General features: G+C 36.3%; 1 protein-coding gene across 2 annotated transcripts; it reads left to right on the top strand.

Moving 5' to 3' along the window:
- The first annotated feature begins 3,440 nt into the window (after window positions 1-3,440).
- LOC100260575 (uncharacterized) lies at window positions 3,441-24,828 on the top strand. 2 transcript variants are annotated; one of them, XM_010649498.3, is made up of 16 exons: window positions 3,441-3,549; window positions 3,682-3,803; window positions 4,389-4,791; window positions 4,903-5,080; window positions 5,166-5,305; window positions 7,962-8,817; window positions 9,592-9,692; window positions 9,817-9,961; window positions 10,045-10,113; window positions 10,232-10,277; window positions 11,117-11,565; window positions 20,648-20,727; window positions 21,206-21,341; window positions 23,145-23,325; window positions 24,131-24,213; window positions 24,301-24,828. In XM_010649498.3, exons 2-16 carry the CDS (start codon window positions 3,704-3,706, stop codon window positions 24,406-24,408), a joined length of 3,075 nt encoding a protein of 1,024 aa, XP_010647800.1. In that variant the 5' UTR covers window positions 3,441-3,549; window positions 3,682-3,703; the 3' UTR covers window positions 24,409-24,828. The 2 variants fall into 2 exon arrangements, with proteins under 2 accessions (XP_010647800.1, XP_010647799.1); XM_010649497.3 differs by having other exon boundaries at window positions 3,457-3,803.
- The last annotated feature ends 800 nt before the right edge of the window (window positions 24,829-25,628 follow it).

The raw sequence follows: 25,628 nt of genomic DNA, 5'->3' as shown, positions 1-25,628 counted from the left end.
AGCCCTCAATTTTAGTTTGATCGATCAAACTACTACGCTATATAGAAGGGTTTTTCTAGGGGATTGGGGTAAGCGCAAGGGAGGGGGGGTTGAGGGGGCAAGGAACATAAGTTATTGTCTTGGTTTTATAAATCAAGTCCATGATAACAACACAACACTAACCCTAAGTCCAACAAAAGTGGCATTGTTACTAAGGATTGCAAGTGCTTCAATTGGAAGGATTGATTGCAGTTAATAGGTTAATTTTGCTTTAATTAGACCGTCAATTAGTTTTGGCAATTTCTTTGGTGGAAAGTGGACATTATTGCTTTTTGCATATGCAAGTTGGTTGGGAAAGAGATTTTGCAGAAGATTTTTTTATTAGACCACATATACTGCAATTGCTACCAATAGTAAGAGGCATCGAATGTGAGAATCCATACATTCATATTAAGGACTTGGAATAGATCTATTTCACCTTCCAAGATGTTAAAGTTACATTGGATCTTATGAGAATGAAGTTGTTTCCTCTCTCTTTATAAGACAATGTAAAAATGTGGTTCAACACCTCAAGATAATAAAGTATAAGAAATTGGAATACTTGGAGACTAACTTTTTGCACAAGTTCTTTCTAGCCAAAGAACCAATACCCCAAAGAGATGTTGAACTTTATGGCTAAAGATAGAGAAAAATTCTTCACTTGTTAGAAAAGATTCAAGGGAATCTTTAGAGTATGCTCACACCATATATTCGACAATTGGATATTGGTCTCCAATATTTTATAAGGGAATGCTACCTCAGATGAAACAAATGTTAGAGACTTATATGGAGGAAAATTCCCAAGTAAGAGCACTAAATAAGCATTCCAATTTTTGGATTATGTTGTTGGCATAGCCAAGAGTTAAGATAATCCCTTGGTAGAAAAGAGGATAGGAAAGAAAAATATGAATGTTGTATCAAACATCTCCATAAATGAAGGAATGTATTCAATTGACCTAAATCACGCGTTGCAAACTAAAACATTGACATTTGCAAGAAGGGTGGAAGAGTTGAAAACCACAAAATTGAGTGCTACCAATGAAGTTTCATTAATAATTCAAAGTAGTTCCATCTATAATTTAGGAGAGTATACACTTAAAGAACATCCTACAATCCTTGTTTTATAGTGGGGATGTACATGCAAGACAAGGCAACCCTTGCTCTATGATCCTTATTTTATAGTGTGAATGTGCATGCAAGACAAGGCAACCCATGCTTGAATACATGCAATATGGTTTGGAGGAATCACCCGAACTTCTCATAAACCCATAAAAGTGACAATTAGTTTGAGGGTTACAAAGAATTGCAAAATGCTTAATGTAGACATCTAGGTGTATTAAGTTATCCTCAAACCCCATACCAATCTTAATTCATTCTTCCTAACAATTTTATGTTTCAAGAACATCAATACGACTTCTTTTATTATTATTATTATTATTAAATGAACGTGTATGTTACCTTAAAAATTGTAATCATGATTTTTATGACACATTTTTTAGTATATACATGGACATTTTTATAGGTACATTTTTTTTTTGTTAAATATCATAAAATAGGTAAAAATACCATCGAAGGTTTTGTCCATTTATCAATTACATGCATGAATAAGAAAATTGGAAATCAATTGTATATGGACATGTTTACATGAAATAATTTGATTTAAAAATGATGAAATTATTTAAAAAATAGAAAAAGGTATTTAAAAATGGATAAAATTATTTTTTGATGTTTTAATGAAGTGTATATTTATAGTTAAAAATTTTAATTTAGCAATCAAATTCTACTTTCTTCCCACAACTCATCATCACATCTTTCTTCCGTTGGAATTTTAGAGGTATTTCCAAATATACAAAATATGATTATTGGGATCCATCAACTTGGGATGTTTAAGATAAGCCAAATAAGTTCAAGCCTATTCAATCTAACAATCAAATGAATTTTAGTGTAATAATAATTATTTTCATGAAAAATATTACTTACTCGTTTTAAAGCACTATGCCCTATTTGGATATAAAAAGTGTGACAAAAAAGAAAAGTGGAGAATAAAAAAAAGAAAAACAAAAAATAAATTTAAATTTAATGCATTTTTTTAATATAATTTTCATATTTATATAATTTTTTTTCTATTTAAAAAATCAAGAATTTCAAAATATGTAATGAAATAGTTTCACTATATTTTATTTTTCTTTTTCTTTTTACTTTCCATGTAAATTAAATGGAAAAAAAAATATATATTTCCTATTTTTCTTTCCATGACCAAAACATTCTATACAAAATTAAATTAAGCTTGTCTACTATTAATTGATATTTAATTTCCTTTTCAACATTAAAAATGATACATATAATTGTTTTTTTCAATCTTATAATAAATTATAAAAAAAGACAAATTATTAATATTACATATTTATAATACTTTTTTTTTTCAATCTCCTTATTAACCTCCTTTCTCTAATTTTATGATGTTTTTTTTTTCATAATCATATATTTATTATTAGAAATAATTTAAGTAAAGAACATGTTTAAAACATTAAAATAAGACACAAGAATAAGAAATTATTAATTTTCTATTTATTGGATATTTAAATTATTTATTAGAAATAAAATAAATTTATTTTATAAATAATTTTTTTCATGGGATATTTTTATTCACCTCCATTATTATTTTTAATATAAAGAGTACGATTTAACGATATTTTTACTTGAAGTGTTTTTAGTGGAAGTGTTTTATGTTATGGTGTTTTTATGAGAATCACTTACTTTTTCCTAGAAAACACTATAAGTGAATTTTCAACACATAAATGATTTTTTTTGTATTTTTAAAATTATTTCCTGAAATTTACCAAATACTTAGAACCCGTTTGATACTGATTTTAGGAAACGCATATAATATTTTTAATACTTGAAATTTTTTATCATTTAATCATTAGAAATATTTAAAACGTTTTCTAAATCACTACCAAATGCACTCTTAGAATCCGTTTGATAGTGATTATAGAAAACTTTTTTTATATTTTTAATACTTAAAATTTTTTATTATTTAAGTGTTAGAAATGTTTTCTAAATTTTTTTTTTAATTTTTTTTAAAAAAAACACTTTTTAGATTAAAAACGCTTTTTAAAATCACCATGAAACATATTCTTGAAAATGTTATAAACGATTTCTATAATCACTCACAAAAGCACCATGCCAAAATATTTTGAAACTTTTTAAAATGTATAAATAAAAATATAAAAACAAATCTCACGGCTATTATTAAATAATTTATTTTTTCAATTATTAAAATGTTCACATTTTTTTTTAATTCAAAAAGTTGTTTTCTATGATCATACTGGTCATTAATTTACAAACAATGACAGGTGTTAGATTCCATAATTTACATTTATATACACAAAATAAAAAGGGTAAATCCGTCATTTACTTCCCAAACTTCGACAGACTTTTCCTAACGAGTAACGACAAGTCTTCCTTTTTCCCACGTATTTTCTTGCATTTTCTCTCTTTCTCTCGCCTGAGGAAACTAAGAAATTTCAGGTCATCACCTTCTATTTTGGCCAACGAAGAAACCCCACTTTTCAATTCTATTCTTCATCTTGAAACTGAAACGCGGATGATTTTTAGATTTTTAATTGGTGCTTCTTTGAGATAGAATCTTCTGTTTCATAGGTGAATACTAGGGTTTGGGAAGATGAAGGCGATGGAGACTTTGCAAGATCTGATTGAGGAGGCCAAACTTCGAACGGTTTGGTGGGCTTTGTGTATTTTCGCAATTTCTTATTTTCTTTCTCGTAAGTCGTCTCATTCAATTCGTTTTCTTTGGATGATTGACGATGCTTTTGTATTTATTTTGATTTATTTCTCGCTTTTGAGATGATTTTCGGTCATGTGATGCTGTAGAATTGACTTTTTTTTTTTACCGGGATTAGGGTTTATTTTTTACGACTATTGATTTGTTAACATAGGCATGTATTTCTTTCTTGCTATTTGCATCCTGGAATTGTAAATGAGTCGAGTAGAGTTTTCTGCGGTTGTGAGAGAAAATTTGGTCATGTCAAATTTTGGTTTCTATTATTGGGAAATTTTAGGAATGGAGTGCTTTTGGAAGTCCTTTTTATTGACAAGATTTAAGGTGCAAAGCTTTGGTTTCTTTTCTTTTCTATATTTTTCATCTAGCATACGGTGGTAAAAAACGTTTGAGTGAGGAAAATTTGCTGAATTTATCAACCTGGGTACTTTTATTGGGACTGTTTTAGTTGTTTTGGAGGTTTCTCCATCTTGAGAATGAGACTCTGAGTTACCTTTTTTACATTCCTTCAATTCTTCCAGTTCTTTTCATGTCTGATGAGTTTCAATTATTTTAATGTTCATTGCAGATACAAGTAAATCAATGTGGATGAATATACCCATATCAATTCTTTTGGTTTCCGCATTACGCATTTTATCTAATGAGGTGGAGTTCCGGTGGAGGGTACGATCAGTTCCTCGGCTGACATTTCTATCTCATTTGGAAAAGAAGCAGTTGTCTGTGAATGACTCACGCCTTGCCACTTCACCGCCCCCGCCAAAATGGAAGAGAAAAATTGATTCTCCCATTGTGGAGGCTGCTATTAGTGGGTTTATTGATAAGATTCTAAAGGATTTTGTGGTAGATTTGTGGTATTCGGATATAACACCAGACAGAGAGGCCCCTGAGCTGATACGTGCAGTAATCATGGATGTTCTTGGTGAAATTTCCAGAAGGGTTAAAGAGATAAACCTTGTTGATTTGTTAACAAGGTTCTTCTTTTGTTTTTATTTTTTTGTTTAAAAAAATTGTTATGTGTCATTAAGTGTGTACCATAGTTGAGTTGCTGGAACATCTTAACCAAATGACTATCAATGTTTCAGGGATATTGTTGACTTGATAGGGAATCATCTAGATCTTTTCAGAAGAAACCAAGCTGCTATTGGTGTGGATGTTATGGGAACACTTTCTTCTGAAGAAAGGGATGAAAGGTTGAAACATCATCTTATGGCTTCGAAGGAGCTTCATCCTGCGTTGATATCTTCCGAGTGTGAGTACAAGGTGTGAGTGGAGTGTTCCTTTGAATGGACCTTTTGCTCATGGATTTTACTATTTGTATGGTGTTTAACTCATGGATTTTCAATAGGTTCTTCAGCGGCTTATTGGTGGACTGTTAGCTGTGGTGCTAAGGCCACGGGAAGCTCAATGCCCCCTGGTTCGATGCATTGCTCGAGAGATTGTAACTTGCTTGGTAATGCAGCCTGTTATGAATTTAGCAAGCCCTATGTAAGTAATATAAAACTTACTGGTTTTTATATTCAATTATTTTAGTATCAATTTTTTGCTTTAGTCTGCAAAAATTGTCTAATGTGAAGGGTTAATAGCATAAAATATTTTTCATGAATAAAAATATTTCTCAGGGTTTCCCTATTGATTGTCTGTAAATGTGAAAATGATCTGGAAATCTTAGTGTGATAATCAATGGCTGTATTGGAGGACTGAAAATTAATGTAATATGTCCCTCTCTCAGAAAATACCCATGTAGAAATGTGCGCCCGTCAATTCAATTTAGATGTGATGGAAGAAACAGCTCATTCTATTTTAGAGTCTGACTTTCATTTGGTTTATTAAGTAGTGAGGGTTTTCGCTTTGTTGCATTATTATTATTATTATTATTATTATTATTATTTTATAGGGAAATAGTGAATGTATATTAAAGACACCTAAGCAAAAGGCGCATCAATGTACACCCACCAAAGGCACACTTAAAATGGAGAGAAACACAAAAAACAAAATCCCTTTCCTTACTTTAAGCTAAGCCAATCAACAAAGTCAATATTTGATGAAGAACGATCACCAATATATACTTTAATCCATTCTGGAAAAGTACTCATGAAATAGAATTTGATTTTTTGATTTGACTATTCTGGATCTTCAAAAGACCTGTTATTTCCTTCCACAACATCCAAAACAAGCGCAAGGGGGCATTCCTCCAGCTTTTTTCCATTTCTTTCCCATGAAAGATCCGTGCAATTCAATAGATTTCCTCTTATGGTGAAGTGCATCATCCAAGTCCCAAGCTACTCCAAAAATAGATAAAACAATTTGCCACAGGAAACTAGCCTAAAGACAATGGAGAAGCAAATAATTAGCCGATTTTTCCTCATTTTTGCACATGTAGCATCAATTAGGCATTGCCCATCCTTTCCTTTTAAGTTGATCAATTGTTAAAATTTAAACCCAAGTTGCTTCACTCAGTCTTTTGCGTGTAAGATTGCAATAGTGCAATTTCTTTTATCAACAAAAAGGAAATCTAATTAAGAGAGAGAGAGGAGAGAGAGAGAGAGAGAGAGAGAGAGAGAGAGAGAGAGAGAGAGAGAGAGATATTAAACATGTTTTGTGAGCGTATTTTAAGTGGGTGTTGCCCAGATCCTCTAAACTGGTGCCCTATTCCTTAGGAAATTTTAGCATGTTCAGCCATCCAATTGTTGAGGCCTTTAGTGCCAAGTCTTGCCCAGGTTCTTTCCAATAAATGCTGACAAAAAAGGATGAATTGAAATAAAATGAACTCACAAGCACAATAAAATCTATATGGCTAAATGTATTGTAATGGATGTGGGCATGGAGGAGAGGGGAAGAAAATTCATTGTTGTGAAAATTAAGGTTAGAGGAGGGCTCATGCCAAGCCACTCCAAACCTAAAATATCCAATGTTTTTATTGTATAACCCTAGCCGACATTCCCATGTATAAATGTGTGAAAATTATGTGAAATATTAGAGTATCCTGTTATGATGATGGCATCAGCCAGTGGCCAGGAGTGTCCAGCTCATCTGGCTCCAATGCTTATTTTCCTGATCACATCTGTCACAATGGTTCACTGTCTTGAATCTCTTGATGATCATGAACTTGAACCAATCAATGAGATTGAAAGGAGAACGATAGCAAACCAAATAATGCTATTGTTGGTGCATCTAGACATAACCAAATAATGTGTAGTCTTGTGTGGTATTTTGGAGAAGGCTTCTCCACCTCTGCTTTGATTAGAGTTTGTAAATTTGCAAGGGATTCCTCATCCTTTACTTGTACTTTTAAATACATATTAATGAATATGTTTGTTTATGATTAAAAAAAAAGATAGCTTTGTTGTCCTACATGGTGACTTGAACTTCCAACCTCTCATGTCAAATCCACTCTTGACCTTTGACCACTACAGGTGTATTTGCATTGAAGTTGAAATGACTGTAAAAAGGGATTGTATTCATTTATGCTTATAAAACAATGTTAAATAAACATGCTCACATATGACAAGTTTATCATTTTCGATTGAGTTTGTGTAGGTTTTGTGTCTTTACTTATGCTGTGAAATTTAATTTTTAAAATTTATTTTTGCCAATAATATTACAATAATTCCTAGTCTTGAAAATTAAAATAGTTGGTCTTTGGGTTCTGATTTGACATAATGTAAATTTGTGGCTGATTAAGAACAGATTGCGTTGAGAATATATGTTCAGATAAATTAAATTTATTTATCATTTGTTTCTCGAAAATTTGGTTAATGACATTTATGTGAAGTTGTAATTAGTATTGTTCTAATTCATGGTTTTGACCATATATTGGTACTTCAGAGCACTCATTGTGTCATATGTGATGATATATTATTATGCACTTTTGTTTCAGTTTGTACTGGTGTTACTTGTCACATTTATGATTTTTTTACATTTAAATGGTTTTTCTACAGTTGTTGCAACCTTTCTGCCCTCATGGATTTTTATATTGTTTCTTCTTCATGAGGGTGGCTATGCTGATGTGGAATGTGTTACATTGGTCATTTTTTGAACTTATCCTTGTATATAGATTTATCAAAAAGTTCAGGAATTGCTCTATGCCTTTTTCCCTTCATTGGGACATCTAATCCTATTGTCAAATAATCTCTATGTCCAGATACATCAACGAGTTGATTGAATGTCTCTTCCTTGCCATAAAAGATGGTAGTTCTAAAGACTTAGCTGATAATCAATTATTTAGTACAGTGGGTCTTGACCATAACAATTCTGTTGTGGCTGGAAGTTCACAAAATGGTGAATCTACCTCGAGAAAGTATGCAGCCTCCTATAATGGAGGGACTGAGTTGGATGATTCAGGGGATCATGAAGATACTATGCAGCCACGGCCTGCTGATTGGGCTCGTTTACTAGAAGCCGCAACCCAGAGACGAACGGAAGTTCTCACTCCTGAAAATCTTGAAAATATGTGGACTAAAGGAAGAAATTATAAAGCTAAAGTTCGCAAGGATGTTAAGGCAGAATCTCAGGCTCCTGTAGTGAAGGGTTCAGGAATTAGTAGTTCTGTATCTACAAGAAATTTGGAAAAGGAAATACTAACCATCAAGCCTCGACATTCTACTGCTAGACCAGAAGACAGAGCTATGGTGCCGCGAACAGCTGGATTAAGTGTTGATGCACAATTAAGTGATGGACACAATGATATGACACAGTTGTCACAGGATCTAAACAAGGGATCTTCTCTTGATGGAGGGTATTTTGTTGATGGATTGAAGGATAATACCATTGTTACTGCTGATGGAAATAAAAGCAGACTTAAGAGATCAAATAGTACTTCTGCTTTAAAAGCCAAACCTGACAATAAAAAAGCATTTACAGGTGAAGGTGGAGGGCCGATTATTTCAGAGTTCTACAGCCCAAATTTTGATCGGGATAATGAAGTGTATCGTGTTAATAACCCCTCAGATATGATGATCCGCGGTGGGGGGCCACATGATCCTAAGCTCAAGTGCAGGGTGAGCATTGCTCAAAAGTTCATGAGATGCATTATTTTAGAAAATGAATTATAAATAAAATTTATAGAAATGGAGGATTTAAGTCAGAGCTGGTTCATGCACTTTGCTCTGTAAACATCTTATACTTGCTTTGGGTTGTTATTTTAATAACTTTTTGTTAGTTGCACCTTGAGGCTTGCCTTGAAGAGAGGCTCAAGGAAATGCCCCTAGGCCAAAAGTTGAGGCTTAGATAATTGGATGATTCTCATAAGACATCCATCTCACAACCTAATTCATTTTACTTCAAAATTGTGGCTCACACACTAGTTAAGTCTAATCCAAATTGGCAGCTCAATTTAGTTTCTCTATGGCCTGTAGCTCTGAAATTCTTAGAAACTGTTCTTTTAATTGGCGATGTCAAAGTAATACAATGCCTCAAAAAAGGTTTTTGTGGTTATACCCTCTGGAACTTAAAGACCTGTGCCACAAACTTTGAATTTTTTTATTTTATTTAATTCCCTTTTCCCCCTGCATTTTGAAAATTTTAAGACCTCTGATGCAAATCTTGAAAACTTTTATCCAGTTCTTTTTCTGCATTTTAATTGTTTTCCTATATTTTATTATTATTTTTAAAAAATAAATTTATAAATTATGATATACATGCCTTACAGTTTGAGGCAAGCAAAAGAGCTTAGCCTCTGCCTCTAGCATCTTAAAACTGGCATTTTGAATCTAAGTTGATTATCTACTACCTAATTTTTCCACCAAATTTTTACACTACTTTTGTCTTTTCAGGTTATAGGAGCTTACTTTGAGAAACTTGGGTCAAAATCTTTTGCGGTTTATTCAATTGCAGTGACAGATGCAGAGAGCAAAACTTGGTTTGTGAAGAGAAGGTCTTGCTCCATTATGAACTGTTTCTATTCTTCATTGCATTAAGAAAGTTCCTGAAGTTTCTTGCTCAGCACACAATTGGGACCTGGGACTGGTTGAATTTTTATTTCATTTTTTTGTCAGCAGATATAGGAATTTTGAGAGATTGCATCGACACCTCAAGGATATTCCTAACTATACATTACATTTACCTCCCAAAAGGATATTTTCATCAAGCACAGAAGATTCTTTTGTTCATCAGCGCTGCATTCAGCTTGACAAATATCTGCAAGTATTATTTAGTCCCCTCTCTGCATTTCTTCTGTTATATGTTTATTTCATAGTCATGTTGTTTTAATTATGTTAACTTTCTAGGATTTGCTGTCAATAGCCAATGTTGCTGAACAACATGAAGTGTGGGACTTTTTAAACCTTTCCTCTAAGGTGTGCATAATCTTGATGTTTTGTTCTATGATTTAAGATGGTTGTTCTATTATAGCTTGTGTTCTTTTTAAGCTGAATGATGTCTAAATGGTCTAATGACTATCTCTTATTCATGAAGAATTACTCTTTTGGAAAGTCTTCCTCAGTGATGAGAACCCTGGCAGGTGTGTGGTTTTTCTTCTTGGCTGTAACATCATTTTAGCAATTTCAATATGCTGCATCGATATCCAATTTTTAGCACATTCATTTAAATGTCATTCTTATGCACCCTTTTTCTTGGACTAGAATGTCTATGGATGTGACTTTAATGTCTATATTGTGTAAATAAAACACTTCCACTGTGTAAGTCTGTTTACAGGATCCCAAAGCAAGCCTGTACGAAACCAGGTTGCTATAATGCAGACAATGAAACGCATATGCATCATTATTCCCTGTTGTCATTTATTGTTTTCTGAAGATTAAAATGTTTTAACTGCATTTCTATGAATTTATTTAAGCTGTATGGCACATTCTTTAGTGCATGCTACACAATCAGCTTATGTGGATAAATCATATTAAAGGCCTGTTTCTTGTGGCAATTTGTATGTTATGATTATGAGTTAATGGATATTCTGTTCAATTACTGTAATAGGTCTCTGTTGTTTGTACCTTGATTTTGATGCTCTGAATGTGATGATTTTTGCTGCTACCTTTATTTACTTACAATGGTTTGTAAAGGATGTATGTCCTTTCATCCCTATAGAATATGGGTTAGGAGTTACCTTGTGTTTGTAGAGGATTTGTACTGAAGTTCTCCATGACCATATAATTCTGAAATTCATATGGTGAAGAGTCTTTATGATCCAAACGCTAATTCTTTGAAAACCGTACAAGGATATTTTTCATAGCTGCTCATGATGATAAAAATATTAGCTGATTGATTTTTGGTGTTTGACAGTATTCCTTTTCTTTGATTATTAGGGGTCTCAGACGACATTTCTTTCTTTGTTTTTTAAAATCGCAGTAAATGTGGATGATGCTGTGGATGATATTGTTCGGCAAGTCAAAGGGGTTTCAGATGGCTTAATGCGAAAGGTTGTCGGCTCATCTTCCTCCCCTAATGATGCCTCTCCAATTTCAGGCATGAACTTGTCCTGGCATGCAGATGAAGCTTTAAGACATGACATGATGAAAACAGAAAGTAGCTTTTCTGAATATGAGGAAGGTGATAAAGATGGAACCCATGGCCATGAGGAAGTTGAATCTAGTGCACAAGCTCTTGGATGGCATTCGGATAATGAATTGAACTCAAAGGGTTTTCCACCTAGGGTGATCAAACGTGGTAATGAGCCTAAAAGCTTAGATTCTGGGGAGAAACGTGGTTCAGAAATGAAATCAGAATGGATTGACCAAGCAGCAAATTTTCTGTTAACCTCTGATCCATTGGTGGATCTAGTTGGAATGCCACCTGAGGTATTATACATTCACCAGAGTTTTGTTTGTTTGTTTGTCCTCCCCCCCACCACCCCCTATTTTACTCATTGCTTGTCACTGGAGATGCATCTCCAAATACCTAGTTTTGTTGGTGTCAACAAAATTTTTGGTCCTCAGCTGGGGCTTCTTCCTACTGATTCTTGTTTGATTAATGAAGATGGGCATTGCATGCAAAAGAAACTCTTTTTTTCTTATAAGTAAACGCAGAATATATTATCAGGAGGCAAAAGAGCCGCAAAGCATACAGGAAGTATACGAGGCGACTAAGGCTTCCCAACCAAAAAAGAACAAAACACACCAACCCCTAAGTGGAGGCTAACCACTCCAAGAAGCCTATAAGGGAGAGCGGCCCCTCTCCAATGTACAATTTAGCCCAACCCCATAAATTACACACAAAAGAAGTTTTTAACTTCTAAATTGCTAACACCCCCCCCCCAAAAAGCTAGTCTATTCCTCTCCTTCCAAATCATCCAAAAATGTATAGCGGGATGGACTTCCACAGTTTTTTCCTTTTTTTTCCCACAAAAGAGCCCTTCTATAATCATCATCCTTTTGGACTTAGATCAACTGTTAAACTTTGGTTGCAGAGACCCTATTCTATCAGCTTTATTTAGCCATATTTTCCATTCATTTATGACGTGTTGGAATGTTTCTTACCACTACCATGCATGTTTGGGAAGCTCTTTGCTGTGTCATGACCTACCATCTACATTGGAGTTCTTCTCCCTGCATGTGTTATCTTTGGTTTTTGGGCATCTAATGCAATGATAAGTTTGCTTCCTTATTCTTTCACCTATGGCATCTAACTCTTTGTTTTATTTTGTGATAGGTAAACTAACTCTTTGTTTTATTTTGTAACCTCATTTCTAATTTTGAGGCTCATTGTCTTACATACTCTGCTCTACTACTTGTAATCAGCATTTCCCTTTTTTGTGTCTTTTCTTTTCCCCTTTTTTGATAAGACACTTGATCATCTCCATACATGGATATTGTGCATCCTTTATTGGACTTTTACTCTAGTTCTTGTACTGCTTATATCTAATGCTATTTTCATATTCATTCTCTTATTAGACAACTAAAATTCTGCTAAGATTGCAAACGCTTTTTCTAAGCACCAAACAAGTTTTTATTTATTTATTTATTCATTTATCTTATTTTTTAACCATAATTATTCACAAGAAACAAGTTATGCTAAATGCCTAGGGAATCAAGGATTGGTGCTATTTCTTCATTCTAGCAATTAATGAAGTATGGAAAGAAAGCATAAGATGAGAGTATGGAGCACTATAATCTGATATTGTTTATAGCAGTTAAAAGCAAATTGTATTTTGGAACCAGAGTAGATGGTATCATGTCATAAATCAAAGGATCTAATTCAAATTATTGGGGAAAAAAATTATATATATGCATTTTTTTTTTGATAGGAAACGACAACGGAATATATTGATAAAAAGAAGGTACAATTAGAAGGATGAGAAATCCTCCCACCAAAGAAAAACAAGACTACAAGAATCAAATATAAGAAATACAACGAGAGAATAAGCAAACGGACTATTTACACACCGCTAACCAATCAAGTTGTAACATGTTAAGAGGTATCCCTTTAAAAACCTTAGAACAAAAAGCCCATAGAGAAGCCAAAAAACGAATAGAATCCCAAAGAAACCCTGAATTCCTTGCTTTATCCTAAAAAATCCTTGCATTTCTTTCCCGCCACACCACCCACATTAACGCGATGCACGCGTCTTGCCATAACACAACCCCTCTCTTAGAAGAACCGAAACCATTAAAATTAGTAAAAAACATGTCAGAGATGCTCCTTGGGGAAACCCAATCCATCTTTGCTAACTGAAATAATCTGTGCCACAACCCCTTGGTCAACGAGCAATGGAGGAAAAGGTGATCTACTGTTTCTCCATGCTTCATGCACAACTTACATATGTTGGGACTAAGTGCTTTGTGGGGTCTTCTCAATTGTAGCAAGTCATTAGTATTAAGCTTCTTGTGCGCCACCAACCAGACAAAGGACTTGACTTTGAAAGGGACTTGAGAATTCCAGACAAACTTAGTAGGGAACACTGGAGGCGACTCGGAATATTGGGATAAGGCTAGAAAGAAAGATTTGACTGTGAAAAGACTTGAAGGAGATATGGACCAGGATCTCTTATCTGGAACCGAAGGAGATATGTGTAGACGATCAAGAGACGGCATGAGGCTTTCTAAATCTTCTATCTCAGAATCAGTAAGATTTCGGCGAAAATTGAAATTCCAAGAGAAAGGACGGGAATACCCGAGAATTGAAGAAATAGGAGCATTTTTATCCGTGACTACGCTAAGTAATCTTGGATATTGGGTTCCCAAAGGTTGATCCCCCCACCACAAGTCATCCCAGAACCGAATTCTATCCCCATCCCCTACCACAAACCGAGTAAACTTGGAAAACTCTTGGAAGACAAGTGCAATGGCCTTCCAAGGACAACGATGAGACCATCTAACATTATTGTTGACATCCCAGCCATTGGAGTGTGATCCATAAATGCTTAAGATAACCTGATGCCATAGAGCTGAACCCTCCCTAGGATACCTCCACAACCACTTCCCTAAAAGAGCGACATATCTCATAGAAATCTTTCCAAAACCCAAACCCCCTCTCGACTTCGGCTTGCACACAACGTCCCAATTAACCAAATGGTCTCTTTTTCCTTCCCCTACGCCTGACCATAAAAATTCTCTTTGCATTCTCTCAATTTTTGCTGCCACTGAGGCGGGAATCTTAAACAGGGAGAGAAAGTAACATGGCATATGGGTTAGACAAGATTGAATGAGTGTTATCCTACCTCCAAAAGATAAATACGCCTTCTGCCACCCATCTAATCTCCTTGATATCCTCTCAATCACAGGATCCCAAAAGCCACTTGCCTTAGGATTCCCTCCTAGAGGAAGACCTAGATATAGTATAGGCCACCCAGAAGCCTTGTAGTCAAGCATCTCGGCCAGTCTAGAAAGGTGATTTTGTTCAAGATTAATGCCATAGATGTTGCTTTTGTCAAGATTAACTTTTAAACCGGAAATATGTCCAAACACTAGCAGAACACTCTTAAGCGTCATCATATCCTCTTCTCGAGTACTGGAAAAGAAAATGGTATCATCTGCAAATTGTAAATGGGATACCCTTGTTCTGTTCCTGCCCACCTTGAAGCCCTCCAAGACGTTTCTCTCCTCAGCTTTCAATAACATCCTACTCAATACATCTGCCACTATAGTGAACAAAAAAGGTGATAAAGGGTCGCCTTGTCTTAAACCTCTAGATGCCTTAACCCACCCTTTCGCATTACCGTTCACTAGGATTGCATAAGAAACCGAGGACAAGCAACCTCTCATCCATTTCCTCCATCTAAGACTAAACCCTTTCATCTCCAACACATAATCCAAAAAATTCCAACTCACATGATCATAGGCCTTTTCAAAGTCAATTTTGAATACAACTCCTTCCTCCCCTGTTCTTCTTTTCTCATCCACTATCTCGTTGGCTATGAGAACTGCATCCAAAATTTGTCTCCCTTGCACGAAAGCTCCTTGAGTGGAATGAATGGTCTCGTGAAGTACCCCTCTTAGACGCCCTGCTAACACTTTGGCTATTATCTTGTAAAGACTAGTGATCAAGCTAATGGGTCTAAAGTCTGAGATTCTCCTTGACATGCTTTTTTTGGGTAACAAGACTATAAAGGAAGCGTTGGTACTCTGATTGATAATTCCGCTCCTATGGAATTCTGCAAACACTCTCACTAGATCCTCCTTTATCACATCCCAACAATCTTGAAACACTGCAATGGTAAAGCCATCTGGCCCAGGAGCCTTATCCCTATCCATCTGAAAAATGGCCTTATAAATCTCTTCTTCAGTAAAGGGGGATTCCAACCTGGACGCACTCTCACCATCAATAGGGGACCAATCTAAGCCTTCCACTCTCCACGATTCTCCAGAAGGACTCGCGTAAAGCTTTTCGAAATACCTTAAGATCTCCTCTTTTATACTCTCTGGATTATTCAACATTAGGCCACTTTCATTCTCCAACTCCTTGATAAATTTCCTATTTCGCCTGCCATTGGCCACCTTATGAAAAAATTTTGAGTTGCAATCCCCTTCTTTTACCCATTTCACCCTAGCTTTTTGTCTCCAATGTATTTCTTCTCTCAAAATCAACTCCTCTAGCTCCCCTTTACTTAAAGCTCTTTGGACTAAAAGTTCATGGGATAGTCCCCCTTCTTGCTCCAAGGAATCAAAGTTAGCTAAAACAGCTAATATATCTTTTTTCTTTTTACTTAGCTCTCCAAAAGAAGTCTTATTCCACATTTTCAATTTGGCTTTAACGAACTGTAATTTCCTCATGAACTTGTGCCCTTCCCACCCATTTCCTTGAAACTCACTCCACCATCTTCCAAAATTCTCCTTAAAACTAGAATGTTGCAACCACATATTCTCAAACCTGAAAGGCGTTGGTCCCCACTTGAATGGATTAGTTTCCAAAACAATCGGCCAATGATCTGAAGTCCATCTTGGCAGTACTCCTTGAAAACTTTGAGGAAATACTTGTTCCCACTCATTTGAGTACAAGAAGCGATCTAATCTCTTGCATACTGGATTCTCTTGCATGTTTGACCAAGTATATGATGCGCTCCTTAAAGGTGAATCTATCAATTCGCAATCTCTTATGAATTCATCAAAATCCTTCATGCATGGGGTTAATCTAGAACCTCCCAATTTTTCTGAACTTCTCCTTATAACATTAAAGTTGCCGCCCACACACCAACGCGGGTGAGAGAGCCCAGCAATGTCTGAAAGCTTCACCCAAAAATCCTTCCTAAGAGTTGAGTTGTTTGGGCCATAAATTGCAGATAGCCACAAAGATTCGCATCCGTCCATCGCGAACTTGATTGAGACCGAAAAAGAGCCTAACACTACCTCCTCCCTACGCAACTTTTTAGAGTCCCAAATGATCAAAATCCCACCCGAAGCCCCACTCGCCGGAAGGGCTGCCCATTCCTTATTTCTGGCTGACCAAACACTACCCACAAGCCTTCTGTCACACTCCTCCTTTTTAGTTTCTTGAATCATCACTACATCCGGCTTTTCTGAACTCAGAAAATTCTTGACCACCCTTCTCTTTTTCTTAGAACCCAAACCCCTGGTATTCCAACTGATTATCTTCATGTGAAACACTCTGACCCTGATCCCGAACCAAATCCAATTGGTCTCACAATCTTGTAGAGCATCTGCTCTTCCTCCTGGAATACACCTTGATATCCAGAGACTTTAAAACCTCCCATACTTTTGCCATTTTCCTGGGGGATAGTCCTTCTATTTGGAACTCTCTCTTAGGAGAGCCCGCAGTGCCACCCAGGTTAACTGCAGCCTTACTGGAAGCTGAGAGAGGGTTGACACTCTCACACATCTGGTTGGGACAAGCAGGCTGGATCACCTCCATTTCTGAATTAGGGATATCAACAGTAATTTGACCATTAAAAGCATCGTTGGCTTTTTTGAAAAAAAATTCGGAATTTACTCGGTTTTCCGTAGGAGCCAAGGATTGAGAAGCTGAAACGGGAAGCAAGGGAGTAGAAGGACTCGGAATGGAGACAGAAGGGTTCAAGATGGAATTAGTGAGGCCACTAGAAGAGGGAATATATTGCTGGGTAGACTGAAAAAGATAAGGCGTTACCTCCAGAGATTCCGCAACCATCAAACCACAATTCCCCAACAAGTTAGGCCCTTTACCTCTGGTTACTGGCGAAGAAGGCATACCCATGACTGCTGAGCCTCGAGGATCAGACTCCACTCGGCCCAAAAATCCTTCCATATCTTCGTCAGATGAAGCATTGTTCGAAATCTCTTCCTTTCTCGGCGCCGAAGCCCTTTCCCCTAAATTCTTCTTGCGGGGCCTTGGAAATCGAGGAGAAAAAAGAGAGCTTGCACTTAAACCTCTTTTCGCCTGAGATTCGGCACCTGAATCTTCTGCCCTTGAGTCCCCTTCGCTATCCACCTTGGTCTTTCCGCGCGAAATGGGCTCGCTGCTACACCGGATTCCCCGTTGTTTCTCTGAGCTTGGGGGAAAGAAGGTTGACCACATCTTCCTTGAACTGTGCAGCACCTTCTTCTTCGCTAGCCTGCTCGACTGGACCTCGAGGGGTCCGGGGTCTGGTTTCCCCTTTTCGATTGCAGAAGAAGAGTCTTCTTCCTTGCGTAACGTCGTCCCAGTCTCAAATGGAGTGAGCCCTTCTGGACTTAGGCCCAACCCCATTGGGCCTTTAAGCTTGCAGCCCGTTATAACTGCACTTAGCCCAGGCCTTGCCAGCGACTGGGCCTTCCTCTCACAGGCCCGACAGCCCACATTGGTAATAGCTTCGTCTTTTCCGGCCCACTCTCCTCCTGTTGCTTCGATCCCGTCCATCCCATCTGTTTTCAAACAAGACTGTGATGGGAGTTGGTAGCCCTTGTCACACTTGCCGGCTGAGGTAATCATAGCCTTACCCTTTTCTCCCTCCTTTCTCTGTCTGTTGTCTTCCCCGACACGACATCTCCCTCCCGCCGTTGATCTTCCACTCTCCCCTCGTTTTCCTCCATCTGTCCCCGAGTGAGAAGCGCCAGCCACCCGAGTCGACTCGCCTTTTTCGCCACCTCTCCTTCCTTCTTCATCTCCGACCACTACGACAACGACCGTAAACACCCAATCCCCATCAGACACTTCTAACAAAGCTGGAAGGATTGCCTTATCCCTCATTGCGATCTTTAACCTCGCCCTGCTGAGATCGAACAGCTTCAACGTGCGCCAATCGATTTCATTTACTGTCCCCCATTGCTCCACAATCTTCTTCAGGTGTACCTCCGACCATAGGTGAAATGGCAGCCCCCGTAACTCGATCCAGCCTTCTCTAAACTTCCCGTCTATTTCCGCGTTCTCCTTCGGCGACCATCTTCGCAACTGGATGATGTTCCTTTCCCCAACCTTTATCTTCCTCAAATCATGGAGAAATATGGCTTCCTCAATTGTTTCAATGAAGAATACTCCATTTCTAGCTGAAATGGGTACAACCGTTATAACCCTTTCTTCCCTAAGCTTCTCGCCACTGATCTTCCAACCTCAGCCCAATTCTCCCTGTCAAACTTGCTTTCACACACCACAGCACGCGCCCATCTCCCAATTGGAACTAGACCACCTCCTCTTGGTCCTTCATCACTGACTACGTTCGCATATGATCTGTGCTTCGATCCCTCATAATTGTGAGGCCAGCTTTCCCCTCTTATATTCCTTCCTTTTTCTAATACATTCGGATAATGGGCCACCAACAAAGAAGATAACGCATGTTTTATATTCTCCCAACCTCTGCCCTTGTCGCCCTCAGGAATGATCAGAACGGAAGGCTTTCTGTTGGTAACATACTCCGAGATCCTAATGAACCTTCCATGGTTGTTGAAGCCAACTTCCATCAGATGCACCCTGCATTTTCCTCTGAATTTTTTGTTGAAACCCATATGACTCTTCAATGCTAAGGCTTTCGTCAAATAATCAACCAACCACTCGACTGCTTCCTTTTCAAAACCTAATGCAAAAACAGAGCCTCTACTTATCTCTGTTATCGAGCACCATTCGCCTCCTTGTTTGCCTTCCAACCTAATCAAGAAAGTCTTCCTCTCAACCAATACCTTCAACATCTTCCTATAAAGTATCCTATAATCCCCTCAAAGCAGCTTTCTCAATCTTAGAAAACAGAGAGAATCCTACTGCATCTGACTTCAAAGAACCCATCTCCACTCCCCATATTTTCTATCTTGAGGCTTGGAAGATAGCTCATGAACTGCATGTGAAGTATGTAATATGTTTATTGTGGAAATAATTAATTTATCGATGTTAATTCTTCCCATTGTACGAAAATTTTAAACCTAAACAAGTATACATGGACTGGGAATGTTAATGTTGATGATGGCAAAATAAAACTGGAATAAGTACATTAAGAATGTAGACCACCAAGGAATAGCCCAATAGGTGGTATAGCAAAGCAGAGATGATGGGGTGTCTTTGTCACAGCCTTCTAGAAGTCTCAAGAACTGGTATTAGAGATTGCAGCTGATCTCAAAATGTTGAATGATGCTTGGACAGTGATGAAAGGAGTATATGAAAGATAAATATTGACAAGCATGAACTGAAGTTGCCATCCAGTCCATCCAGATGGACAGAAGTGAGGGTCGGAGATTAATGGGTGGAGGAGTCATTGAAACAAGAGAGCTAGTGGAAGTGCTTTGTTTCATGGAACACCTGTATAAAATGGAGATCAGTCAAGGCAGAGATGTTGCCATTGAATGGCAGCTGTCCTTGGGATAATAAATTTTGTGTTAAAATCCATTTATTGGGCCATGGATAGCAGGGATGAGAGTGAGTTTCCAGCAAAAGATCTGGGTGGCCTTTTTCATGTGGACAGCAGTTTGGAATAGGATTTTAACCATAGATCAGCAGGTAAGAAGGTAGAGGATGATTCCAAGAATTGGTGTTATATGTATAAGAAGAATGAGGGGATACTGATTGTGCTGTGTTGTTAGATGGCTGGGAACATATGGACTTTGAGTTTCATCTTATCTTGTCTGAGTTGGGTGTTATCATGTTCCATGAGGCCAGTATTGGCTGGGTGGCATAGAAGTTTGATAATAGGAGAAGGGAAGTGTGGAGGATAACTCCTTTATGCTTAGCAAGGTGCATCTAAAAGAAGTGTGATTCGGTAAACTCTTTAAAGGGTTGAAGAGCAATTCAAGTTATGCAATTGTTACTTGTTAGTGTAGAGATTTAGAGAGATGAACCAAAAATATCTGTTGTTCCCATGTGGCATAGTTTTGTATAGTACTACATATTTATATATTTGCCTTGTCTTTGCTTCATGCCTGATTCCCTACTACAGGAAGCATAAAAAAACTTAGTGTCTTTTTGAATTTAAAGCATCTTGCTTGATTGTTTACTTATCTCTTGCAACAAATATCTGTGGCTATGTTTAACACCTTTTTATATTCCTTGCAGTGGGCACCACCTAATGTAAGTGTACCGTTGTTGAATTTAGTTGATAAGGTATTTCAGCTCAAGAGAAGAGGTTGGCTAAGGCAAGTTAATTTTTTGCTTTGTTTCATTAACTATCTCTTTCTTTATAGTTTCAAATAAAAAAATCAAAATCAAAATGATGAATTGTGTTGATGCATTTCAAAAACTCTAGTCCTCAGATTTTCACCTGAAGTGATATTATGTTGTCTGTTTTTGTTACAATAGATCTTGTTTTGACAATAATAGAATTATGATTGAAAAACATTTGAACCATTTCTTGATTTTTCTTAAAACTTTTTAGATTGATGTTGGATAGAGATCTTGACAACAAATGAAGTGGATGGCATATGTTGTCATTTCAGAGTAGAAAAAAATTATTACTCCATAAGAATTACATTACCTGGGTTAAGTTGATTAGTTTATCTTGGAAGTGGTAACTTGGGGACTAATTAACCAGTTTTACTTGATAGTTCTATTCTTGTGTTTCCCCCCTTTTTTAATACTTGGGTTTTGACACATGCTTTTTTCTCGTCAATGCAGAAGACAGGTCTTTTGGATATCAAAGCAAATATTGCAGTTAATAATGGAAGATGCTATTGATGATTGGCTCTTGAGGCAAATTCAACTACTCAGGAAAGAGGAAGTTATTGCTCAAGGAATTCGGTGGGTCCAAGATGTAAGTTCTTAACCATTTTCAGTCCTTGTTTGCAGAAATGGCTTTATCTATCCATAAACATAAAGCTTGAGTAATATGCTTGTAATTAACTGCATCACATACCAAGCCACTTGTATGACTCAGAAGATGAATTTTTTTTACTAACTTCTTGGAACCATGCTCTATTGTTCCTGCTATGAATCTTGGGGTGGACTGTAGTCTTTGTTTTGGATGGAGCCCCTCGGCCTGAGTGTTTGTCCCCCTAGATGTGCGATTTGGGATGTGCTGAGGTTTAGTCCAACTGAGTTAGTGCTCAGTTTGATTGACAGGATGCCGGTCAATACCTCTGCCCAAGCCTGAGTGTAAAATGTTAAACTCTAATACCGTGGAAAAACAATGTAAGAAACTCTGATATGTGTTTTTTATATATATTTTTTTCACAGTATTAGAGCTGGGAATTCTTCCCTCATCACAAAGAGCTAGATTTCTAGAAATTAGACTCTTAGGAGGAATTAGCATGAGAGTTGGATTTTTAACATGCAATGCTACTCTGAAAGGGCTACATGACTGGTATGGATCACCTTCAAACCTCTCTCCTCGACTGTTCGTTCTTGCAATATTTCAAGATGAGACAATCATCATTTCCAAATAATGATTTTAATTGAACAATTTGGTTTATTTATTATCATTAGAGTAAGCTTTGCTTCTTTTTATTTTTATTTTTTATAATGAAAGTCCTGCACACTTCTCTCTCTGTGTACTCCCAGTGTATGGGAATTGAGGCCCCTCTTTTTGCTAGGCACTCCTTAATACATGCTTTCTATTTTCCTGTTAAAAAAAGGATTATTCAGCACACTACTATGTATTGTATTGTTGCATCATGTTTCAGTCAAATGTGAGTCACTTGATGATGCTTGAGATAATTTGTCTGATACCTTACCTTCCACTTTGTGCATGCATTTGACTATAATTCTGACCTAAAAACTTCCAATTGAGGGTAATTTATATTATTTATCCAAAACAAGTATTGGGGAATTTATTTAGAGTTGATACTAGAGATCATGCTTTAACTTGAGCCTATTGCTTCCAACTGGCACAAAGGCATCTGCAATGCTATGATAGCCCAGCCAACCAAAAGGGCAAAGTATCTCCAAAAGGGTGAAGTGATGAAGATACAGAACAGTCTAAGACCATTGGTATCTTTATTGAGCGTTAGTGGTTTGGTGAAGACTTTTTCCATGGAGACACAGTGGAAAGCTTTAGAACTGTGGATTGGGACATCAATAAATATCTAAAAATGTTTGTGATTTTTAATTAAAGAGTTTTTGATGGATTGACTGAACCAAATGCAGAATGAAATTTGAATAGCTGTTTCATTTAGTGAACAGTGTTGGGATGATGATACTTTAACCAATAACATACATGTAAATCATATCAAATGGATTGGCTGGTTATCTTGATGCCCATTGCAGATTTTTTTGTGAACATAGAATGTAACAAAAACTATTTCTTCAGATGTATACAGATCCCTTCTCTAAATTTTCATCCAATCACATTTACAGACTTTATTTATTCAGAGTAAAATTATGGTCTCTCTTATGGCCATGCCCTCTTACTGCATAGCATATAAAGCAGGCAATGTCACATATTCTGTTTGATGAGTAAAACTTACCTTGAACTTTTTATCTTCTTAAATTTAGTGTGTGTCTTGAACATCTCTTAAAACCAAACTCTTTCTGGAAGCTGTTTGGGAGAAAGAATACTTGCACGCACATGCCCAAATTACATATATTTTGTTCATCTAATTATGGATTTCATTGCTAGGTTCTCTGGCCTGATGGCACGTTCTTCATAAAATTGGGAACTACCGGAAGCAGTACAGATGATTCTCAATCTATTGAAACTGCAAGCCATGTAGCTGGCAGTAAGGCCTCTAAACCAGGGTCTTTTGAGCTACAATTTGAGGCATCTCGTAGAGCTAGTGATGTCAAGAAAATAATCTTTAGTAAGTTATCAACCTCTTAAATCTTATTAATTTGTTTTTGTTTAAGGTTACTCATGATCTTCATCTGTCTTTATAAATCTGGAATTTCAATCATTTTGTTATCAGTTTATTTTTTGGTCACTCCTTTGAGATGGCTTTCTCAGTCTACCAGGCATTGATATTCTTCTTTCTTATTTTTTTTTTTGTCAACTTATTGAGTATTTCTTAACATGCGATTCATCTGCTATGTTGTGAAAGTTTAATTGTTAATTGCTTATCTTAATGAGCTTATATAAGCTGCATGTGTTGTTTCAGAAAATGTCTATGGTTGACAAAAGCAAAGTCACAATTTTTTTTTTCTCTTTTGTATTTAATCATCCATGGCAAGACCTAATTTTTGAATCTCATAACTGAAAAAAAGAGAGTTCAAAGACAGATTGTCAATATCACATGTAACTTGTCATTGTCTTTGTTTCATCATGTTATTGATTTATATCTAGCTGGAAAGTGAACTAAAATCTGATTGTCCCTGACAAGTAGATGGTCTTTCCTCATTAATAGAGTTAAAGCGGGCAAATATAAATATCACATACTGTCTGAGGTAGTGGATGATGTTACAGTTTTCTACAGCCTATTACCAATTTGCCAGGAGGTTAAACGAGGATTTAGCAACAAGACCAGTTAAAAATTCATGAATCGTCTCATTTTGTTTTCTTGTTCTCCTCTTTTTGTTTGACTCCCACGCATTCTATGAAGAAGATTGGATATCATGGCCCTGTGAAGAAAACCAGTTGATTAAATTTCTTCTCTTTTTCCGGTTTTTCAGATGGGGCTCCTACTGCCTTAGTAAGCTTGATTGGGCATAACCAGTATAAAAAATGTGCAAAAGATATTTACTATTTCCTTCAGGTAAAGTCTCCAAACCTTTTGCACTATGACTCTTTCTTTTCTTCCCCATGTCATTGACATTTCATCCAAATCTATTGAAAATTGCAGTCCACTGTCTGTGTGAAGCAACTTGCATATGGAATTCTTGAACTACTAGTAATATCGGTGTTCCCTGAGCTGCGGGAACTTGTACTGGATATTCATGCGAAGAAATGATGCGTGTTGAACCTGTATACAAAGCTGAGAGTTCTATTTCTGTTCAAATTCACAGTCCCTTCTGGGGATGTAAATCGGCCTTCCCAATGATGTGGAATCCCAGAATGCCATCATTTTTAATGGCATCGCCTCTGGTTTTTTCGCATTTTATAGGCACGGATGGAATTCAATTTTGGGATGTGGGAAATACAAAAGAGGTCTGTATCTCTTTTATTCTTACTGTACAAAAGTTGTACATTCTGATCATGTATAGAAGTCAGCTCTGTAACCTCAAACTTTTGCTCCCAATATCTACCCCATTCCAGGGATTTTGTATTTGATTTTGGATTATTGCAAGCTTAAAGAAACAGGAGCTTTAAATTTCTCCACTGGGTTCAAGATCAAGTTGATCTTCAAATATATATATTTTTTCTTATCCCACTAAGCTCTTGATGATTTTCTTCCTTTAATTAGCTGTAAGGTTTCCATCCCTCCACTGCTTTCTTTCGAGAGTTTATGAAAAGGTTTATGTCAGTTGGTACTTGGTATGTACATAAACCGTCATATGTAGAAAGGTTCATGTGGTTGGGTATTTTTAGATATGAACCATCGTATGAATTGTCGGATGAGGCCTCTCAATTCTTTTGTCTTTTATGTTGACTTGGTGGTGCTTATTTTTTTACTTAATTCTAAATAGAATATTAATGCTTAATAGTGTTAAATATTAGGTTATTTGTTTTTGTAATATTTTATTTCTATTAAATATTAAAAAATAAAAAAAATTAATATGTTATTTATTTTATTTAGAAAAAGTTATATATTTTGGTTTTTTTTATTTAGTAAAAAGTTTATAATAAGTCATAAAAAAGTAGAAAAACAAACGATCTAAATTCTAAAATTAAATTATTTTCAATAAAAAAACCAAAAAAATAAACACCACCTTTAACTTTTGACTAAATTAATTTCAATTCCCCTCTTGATAATTAAACCAAGTTACTTTTGTGATGGAACACCGAACATGTGGTTGACTTTTTATAAATTATTTTCAAATTTTTTTAATTACATTAAAATAAATATTTTATAAATAATTAAAATATTATAATGTTTATGCCTTATTTTATTGAAAAGTATTTATTATTATTATTATAAATGAAAATAGTAAAATAAAAATCAAGTATTGGGTCTCTTCTTTGCAATAAGTATTGTGTGGGCCCATGCCTGGCTGTACCAGGAAACCATTT

Source organism: Vitis vinifera, chromosome 3 (genome assembly GCF_030704535.1).
Source record: "Vitis vinifera cultivar Pinot Noir 40024 chromosome 3, ASM3070453v1".
Classification (NCBI taxonomy): Eukaryota; Viridiplantae; Streptophyta; class Magnoliopsida; order Vitales; family Vitaceae; genus Vitis; species Vitis vinifera.
The sequence above is the reverse complement of the archived record's forward strand: the minus strand, read 5'-3'. Positions and strand labels throughout refer to the sequence as shown.

Excerpts from the sequence above, each read along its gene's own strand:
- LOC100260575 (XM_010649498.3), top strand. The coding sequence starts at position 3,704 with ATGAAGGCGATGGAGACTTTGCAAGATCTGATTGAGGAGGCCAAACTT. Across the intron at positions 3,804-4,388 it reads AATTTCTTATTTTCTTTCTC|ATACAAGTAAATCAATGTGG; the intron begins GTAAGTCGTCTC and ends TGTTCATTGCAG. Across the intron at positions 9,962-10,044 it reads AGCTTGACAAATATCTGCAA|GATTTGCTGTCAATAGCCAA; the intron begins GTATTATTTAGT and ends TTAACTTTCTAG.